This window comes from Vitis riparia, chromosome 1, assembly GCF_004353265.1.
Source record: "Vitis riparia cultivar Riparia Gloire de Montpellier isolate 1030 chromosome 1, EGFV_Vit.rip_1.0, whole genome shotgun sequence".
NCBI classification, from domain to species: Eukaryota; Viridiplantae; Streptophyta; class Magnoliopsida; order Vitales; family Vitaceae; genus Vitis; species Vitis riparia.
This window is the reverse complement of record NC_048431.1, coordinates 23,394,846-23,402,247: the sequence shown is the minus strand read 5'-3', so window position 1 is coordinate 23,402,247 and position 7,402 is coordinate 23,394,846. Positions and strand designations below refer to the sequence as shown.

At 39.4% G+C, this 7,402-nt stretch overlaps 1 protein-coding gene across 3 annotated transcripts; it reads right to left on the bottom strand.

Moving 5' to 3' along the window:
• Nucleotides 1-684: 684 nt before the first annotated feature.
• LOC117916133 (RNA polymerase II C-terminal domain phosphatase-like 3) lies at nt 685-7,402 on the bottom strand. Of its 3 annotated transcripts, none has more exons than XM_034831999.1 (12): nt 6,454-7,402; nt 6,171-6,303; nt 6,014-6,069; nt 5,856-5,916; nt 4,328-5,773; nt 3,144-3,743; nt 2,907-3,053; nt 2,551-2,819; nt 2,335-2,446; nt 1,987-2,244; nt 1,562-1,608; nt 685-1,490 (listed from the first exon to the last, which is right to left on the bottom strand). In XM_034831999.1, the coding sequence occupies exons 1-12, from the start codon at nt 7,089-7,091 to the stop codon at nt 1,427-1,429; spliced, it is 3,831 nt and encodes a 1,276-aa protein (XP_034687890.1). In that variant the 5' UTR covers nt 7,092-7,402; the 3' UTR covers nt 685-1,426. The 3 variants fall into 3 exon arrangements, with proteins under 3 accessions (XP_034687890.1, XP_034687907.1, XP_034687898.1); XM_034832016.1 differs by having other exon boundaries at nt 3,144-3,707; nt 6,454-7,401; XM_034832007.1 differs by having other exon boundaries at nt 3,144-3,716; nt 6,454-7,399.

Genomic DNA, 7,402 nt, shown 5'->3' with positions numbered 1-7,402 from the left:
ATGAGGTAAATCACAAAGAATATTTTACCTAATAAAAAATTACTAAAATTCTGCCTGTTGAACTCTCAATATCTAATAATATGATTATGACTTTTTAATACCTACCAAAAAAGAAAACGTATACTGTAATAGGACCCTACACTCATGCAAAATGTTTCCGTAGTACCAGAGGATTCCCTATAACAGACCACACTATAGACAGAAGGGTTCAAAATTAAAAATTTTAAATCGATGTTCAGTAGTAAACATGTCTTCTAAAAATAGGAAGCATAGACCTTGTTAAAACAATTCTAAAAAAAAAAAAGTTTTAAAAATAATTTTTGAAAACTATTTTATAATGTTTTATAAAACAGAAATCTATCCTAAAATAACTGAAAACAACTATAGTAAGTTCTTTGAAAACACCTATTTTCTATTTTTTTATAATAAAAAGAAAAAATGTTTGATTATATATTTTTAATTATTTTATTCTAAAAACAAAAAAAAAAACATTTATTAAAAATAGTTACCAAACACCGGCCATAGCTATTATTTTGGTCAGTTTTACGTCAAATTTCATCCATTCGTTGTTGAATGCGTGGCCAGAGAGTGGCCTCCGGGCTTGCCACAAATTCACTCAATGGCACGTCTCATACGTACGGCCTTAACTCTTGAGATGCGAATGGTAAAGGTATAAAATCAACGTCCTTTAAAGGGCCGTAGGACCACCCACTGAAAACGACTTAAATGAAAATAATACAGAAGAAATAACAAACCTCCAGCAGTTACAGACTTTCCATTACTTTTCTACTTGGGTTCGGAATATAATGATTGTTATACCATTTTCAGACTTCATAACGTTTTACAGTTCCACTCTCAAATATGGAAAATTTTCAATACAATTTCATTTGGACATTTAATTTATAACCTGTTGTTGTAAAGCTTTGGAGAGTCAGGTGACACATTCATTTTATGTTCATCCTTCAAAATGATGATACAACTGTAGCATTTTTAATTAAGTGTATTTGTCAAGGGGCAGTTTTTGTAAGACTTGTTGGAGTGGATTAGCGCAAATGGCACGGGTCAACCCTGCAAACTACCTCGCCACTCAAAATCCCTGTTCCCATAATAACCCTATAACCCATGAAGGTTGAAAGGATTTTAAAAACCTTTTTGGGGGGCGGGACCGCTGTTATATGATCGACTGGACCAAGTCATCTGGAACTCCTTCAGAGAACTAGCTATTGACGATTGAACTGCCAGCAATGATGTGTAGTTTGGAAGGGTCAAAGTTATGGAGGCGGGTCTCAGATATAGGGCGCTGACCCTTAAAACAAGGGTAACCTGGTGGTTCTTCTCATGGGTCAATGTCAATATTTGATTTTGTGCTTTACCAGGTCTTCAGTTTTAAGAGGGTGGGGGTGGGGGGAATATGACTGTTAACGGTTTATGGTTTAATGGCAAAATCTTGCTCATTGGCCCTTCGATATAGCAAAGCCGATGCTTCCACCCTGTTTTTTAAGAAACGTGTAAGTACCAAATTCACATATCAAATTAAAAGACGTAGCTACAGTTTGCTCACCAGCCAGGGTGCACCACAAATCTTCCAGTGGAAAGAGCCCAATTCACCTGTTCAGGACAAAATTAATTATGTCTCGTTGATTAAAACATGAAATAAGTAGAAGCATATGCTTTGAGGGTTTCCCTATCCCTTTTATTTAAGAAAAAGGGAACCTCTGATATGAAACAATCGTTAGGTGAGTGTCTTCCTACTGTCACCTAATTGAGTTGAGCAACAACCTTCCAACATTTAGACAGTTTAAGAAGAAACTAGAAACAAGAGGTGAATGCCCAATGCCGCAAGAGGCACCATTGATTAAATATCCTTGAGCACATACTATTATCAGGGCTACTAATATAAATTATAAAATGTATCAAATGGGGTGATTTGGGGGTTTTTAAGGAGAAAAAAAAGGAAGGGGGGGAAGACAAAAAAAGAAACAATACCTTATCTGTTCCAAGAGAATTGGCAACTACATGAGTAACCTGTTCGTCTATTTGGTTGGTGCACACGGCACCAAAAGATTCAGCTGTCTGCCACAAAGGATGTAGGTGAGGGTTGGCTTCCCCAACAGGAAACACCCTGCTGAAGACTATACGACAACCAGCAAGAATTTTACGCTGCTCTGAGGCTAGGATGTTTCGGACATCCACCTCATCCAAGGCTCGATTAGAGAAAAAGCTCTGATGTATCCTCTCAATAACCTATTATGAAGCACAGAAACAGATTTCAGGGTGGGCTGAGAAAGATCAAGTACCAGCAAAATCTCACAGAAAATTAGACCATAGCCTCACCGCCAAAGAGGATGCCAAAGTCCCCTCTTCCGGTCTCTCATCGTGATCAATCTCAAGAAGAGACGGGCCAGGAAGCCCAAATTGGCGTCTACTACATGGAAAATAAGTGTACCTGGGACAGGAGATTGAGAGTAAGCACAAAGACACATCAAACAAAACATTATTACAGCAGCAGGGGACACAAACATTTAGACATATTATTCAGAAAGTACTTACCTTTCCACAACTATCAAGTTTAATTTGTTATGTGGCCAGACTCTCACAGAATCATCTATGATCACCACAGCTGATTCCATACCCAACACCCCTTCCAAATCCTTACTCTTAGGGACTCGCTCATCACCATCTAAAACATCCCCATCATCACCCTTAGAGATCACTCGTCCAGCGAATAAAACCCCTTTTGGATCAAGAACTTTCGCCATCTCTGTAGCATATAACTTGTTCCCCATTGTGTAAAGATGCAGCTCATAAAGCTTACTAGCCTATAAAATTCAAACAGGGAATGCTGAGAGTTGAATCCAAGAACCATTAAAAGGCAAAAAAAGATTTTAAAACCACCAACAAAATACCTTCTCCAAGAAATTCCAGATCCCTGGCCTTAATTTGGTCCACATTCCCATATGAGGAAAACGGAAGAGATGCCTCTGTGACTTCTCCCGATCCTGTTCCTCCTTCTTTCTTAGGATCTCATCATGCACTGGATCTACTTCGACAAACTGTAAGGGATGAGCGAGTTACTTAAAATTTAATAAACACCGCTTTCCAATCAACAGAAGGATTCATTTAACACAAACATAAGCTATTACCTTGGCTGAATTAAGGAGTGTGTGATCTAGATCCAAGACGAGGCAGAGCTTGCGTGCAGAAAACATTTTCTTCTGTTCTTCTATCCTCCTTGCTCTCTCTCTCTGGATGGCAGCTTTTTGCTGGTCATCATATCCATCAAATAGATGTTCAACATCCCCCCATGTATTCTTTGATTGAGGGGGACCTGCTGCACTTTCAGGCTTCGAACCATTTTCAGTTAGCTGGTCACCAGAATCTGAAACTGTAGCTTTTACATCCATCCTATCTGTGTTCACTTGAACTGATTGGGAAGAAAGAATCTGCGGAAAAGTTGGAGTCATTGATGATGCTTGGGAAGCAGACATTAGATCAGCAATGTTTTTCAGATTCTTGGTGAATTGCTGAGAAATATCTGGGGGATTAACAGAATGAGAAGGCACAGACTTCGTCTCTGTTTGATCCTCTTGCTTCTGAGCATTTGTTTTGAACTGCTCAGATCCAGAACTCCCACTCCTCTGAAATGAATTGGCATGAAGAATACGGCGAGGATCGCGAGGTTTCATGCGGACTTTTCCTGACTCATCCTGTGGATTCTGTGCATTATTACAAGAGGTCACCAACTTTACTCATGAAATGGAAACAAAATTGGGAAAGGAAAAGAATGAGAGCCCAGAAGCAACATACAAACATAAATTTCAAAGAGTAAAAATGCTGAATATTACAATTTACAAGCAACAATCTATTTTACTCTGTTTAATTTTAATAAAAAAGAGATAAGGAAGGTCAACATTCCTTCAAATCTCTCATATTTTTTCACAACGCCAATCATAGCTCAATGTTATGGTTTAGGCAACAGGAACAAATTTTTCAAACCAATAATTACGATAGATGCTTGTTGTAAAACAGAATGACCATAAGATTCTTCTAAAAGAGGACATGGAAACATTGCTCTATCTTATTGTTGCACAGTTTCAATGATTATGCGCAATAAATACCTAAGGCAAACAACTAATATAAAAATCATAACTAATAATTACTGAGACCACATTCTGAAAGCAATTAAACTAGTCAAGGCACAAACAAGGAGAACTACTGAGTTGCACAAACAGTAAAAGAACCACAGGCCATTTCTAAGGCATCAACAAGAGGAAATTAGATTCAGGGAAGGTAATTCTGCTCTCACAAAGTAGGATTAAATGCTTACCATTGGACCAGTTTGAGGAACCTGAAGTGCGCCTGCTGGTTTCTGCCCAAGGGCTGATGGCTTTAGTGGAGCAACACTTGCGGGTGGAACTACTCCCAGTATTGAATTTGAGGTCGGAGGAAGCACTGTATTTTTTGCAGGGTCACCAGACTTCTGTTGCTCCACCTTATTAAATATATTCATCCACACGGCTGGATTCACAGCAATATCTTTCAATAAAGACTGCAAGGAAGCAGTGGTGCTAGTAGCAACCACTGGCAAATGCTCATTTCCATTAACTGTTACATAAGGTTTATCACAACCAATACCAGTGACAGTCACTTTACTTTCCAATTTCTTAGGATCTGTTCCAGTGTTCTCTATCAACTGGTTCCTGTTCATCATCGGAGGTATAACAGTATTGCTATCCTCTAACCAGCCTCCACTTGCAACCACAGTTTGTGCATCTCTAACAGTTGCAGGGCTTGTCAACCCATTTCTTTGCCTTTTTGTTACAGGACCATCCAAAAGAGGTTCCTCAGCAGATTTCTGCTTTCTTGAGCTTACAATTTCTCCCAAGGGATCCACTTTAGGAGAATTGCTCACAGCAGGCAAGGGACGTTCATTGAGATCCAAAGATCCAGCATCAGAACTTGCCAATCGAAGCCTAGGGTCTCTACTCTTTGCTGATGCTCTTAAAATGGAATTAGACCTAGAATTCACAGCTCCAGTATTCCGTGGGCCAACTAGTCCTTGCACAACTGAACTATCCAGGTGGGGGCCAGAACTCACAAGTGAAGTGTTCCTACCAACAGTCGGTCCTTGAACAATGGAACTATCCATCTGAGGAGCAGAAGAAACAATAGGATGACCCAATGCAGGTGCATTTGCAGTTATGGGAGCACTAATAGTTGAAGAACTAGAAACCTCTCCACTGATATCACCATATGTATCACCAGATTCTTCTGAAGGGGTTGGGCTAGGAAGTTTGTCAATTGGGAGGAATGAAGTCAACCCAAATTTCTGTTGATAGGTAGAAACAGCTTTGAGAGCATCAGTTTCATAAGGATGCATTATAGAATCTTGCGTCTCATGTGCCACTTTAGCTGTGACCAATTCTGACTTGTTTACAGGAAAACATTGTGGGGCTTTCCCAGTGGGTGATGGAAGGCTGTCTTCATCATGATCTTTGTGAAGATCTAGAAGGGGACCAAAAATAAATCTCCCCCTACTGCTAGATAGTCCTGGTTTCAAAGCATCTGGGTTATTTTGATTATAAGATTCAACAGATATGGAATCTAATGACAATTTCTTTGCAGAAGCAAAAGCACGCCCAGCACTTTCAACTGAACTATCAAGAATGTTCCGATTCATTCCATCAGTCACCTGGACGTCATTAACCTTATCACTAGCTTCAGCACTTGACTGAGCCGCAGGAGTATCCAAAAAGGACATCATGACCTCTACCTGTGACAATATACATCATGTCAAGTTTCCAAAACCACAAGGCATCCTTCCAAAACTACAAAGTAAATTAATTAAATCACACCTCTTTAATGTGCTCAATGAAGAAAATAGGAGAATCTCCACACTCTACACAAGAAAGCAACCTGTAACAAATAATAACACCAAATTGGGATAACTAATCATTATTAGGATAAAAAACTTCCTCGGCAACATAGTGAACATAGAAAACAAAATCAAAACCTTGAGAAAACATCCTTGTTCAGTTCCTTTTGGTTAGAATTCATGGAACAAAATACCTGCAAGCAACCAACAATTAATGATGGGATGCCAATTTTAAAATTTAAGACCAATGTATTTTAAAATCTGTGATAGAATAATGAAGAACTTGATTTCTTACATAATTAAGAGCTCGAAATGCATTAATCAATTGTTGAGCGAGAGCATCTTTAGTTGGAACACTGCTCTCCCCAACCACTTTCTGCAAACTTCCCAAAGTGTTCTGCAGTCGGGAACATACCCCAGAAAATGATCTACATCAAACAAACATCATCAATCCAACATGCCATTTCATAAGAACTTCAAAATGAACTCAAATCTGAGATTTCACTACACTAATTAAAATTCAAAATTCACCCAATTGCCAAAATTCAATAACAACAACAACGACCAATCAAACTTACTTCTCCGCTTCAATCACAGTTACACTTTCAAGATCTTCCTGAATTGATTTCACTCGCTCCACCAATTCCCTCTCTTTCAGGTCAATCTCAGGCTCATTAACATCCAAAACCCCTCCTTCATCTTTCACATCTGGCTCCGAATCCAAATCAATCTCACCCTCCTCCAATTCACCTTCCTCTTTCTCACTCACATCATCCATCTTCACATCCATTTCGTCGCCACTATCATCAATTATCACCTTAGCCACCTCCTTCGCCGAACTGCTGTCATCTCTGCTAGTGTTCGAAGACGACGAAGATCGCTTCGACTCCTCATCATCCATAACAAAAATATCGTTAAGAGGTTTATTCTGAACAGCCTGTGCCCAGGCTAAATTGTACAATCTTGGAGTGTAACCACTGCAAGCCTGGTGGTACTTATACAGATCCTGCAGATCTCGCATCGTCCAAACCTTAGGTTTCGCTTCTCTCAAAACCCTAACCTCCTGCTTATTAAAATCCTCCTCACTGATCTCCTCTACGGAAGCAGAATCAGAAATCTCACCTTCCTCCACATCTTCAATTCCCATCCTATTTAGGGTTTCTTGTTCTTTAAGATTGTTGTTCAACACAAATCGATTAGATCCAACAACAAGCATATGTTATTCAACAACAAGAATTCACAAAAATCGTTCCTCAGAACCGATCTTACACAAAGCAAACAAAATTTAAATTAGGGTTTCGTTTTGGTAGAGATCTGAGATTTTATCGGTGGTTCTTGGATCCAAAAAACAAGAAAATCTTCCGTGGCGGTCAGATCCTGATTTTCTTAGATCTGGTCGCCGGATCTGAGATCAGCTGTGTCGTCGTAGAGATGCCGAACAGGAGAAACGAAGAAGCACAGGGACAATTGAAGGGAGACCAATGTGTAACTGGGGCAACGGAAAGAGGGGTTTTATAAAGAGGAGAG

What these genes read in the sequence shown, in the direction of transcription:
- LOC117916133 (XM_034831999.1), bottom strand. Translation starts at nt 7,091, where the DNA reads ATGCTTGTTGTTGGATCTAATCGATTTGTGTTGAACAACAATCTTAAA. An exon ending in CACTCCTTAATTCAGCCAAG is followed by an intron (nt 3,054 to 3,143) that starts GTAATAGCTTAT and finishes CATCCCTTACAG; the next exon opens with TTTGTCGAAGTAGATCCAGT. An exon ending in TTTGTGGTGCACCCTGGCTG is followed by an intron (nt 1,491 to 1,561) that starts GTGAGCAAACTG and finishes CTTAAAAAACAG; the next exon opens with GGTGGAAGCATCGGCTTTGC.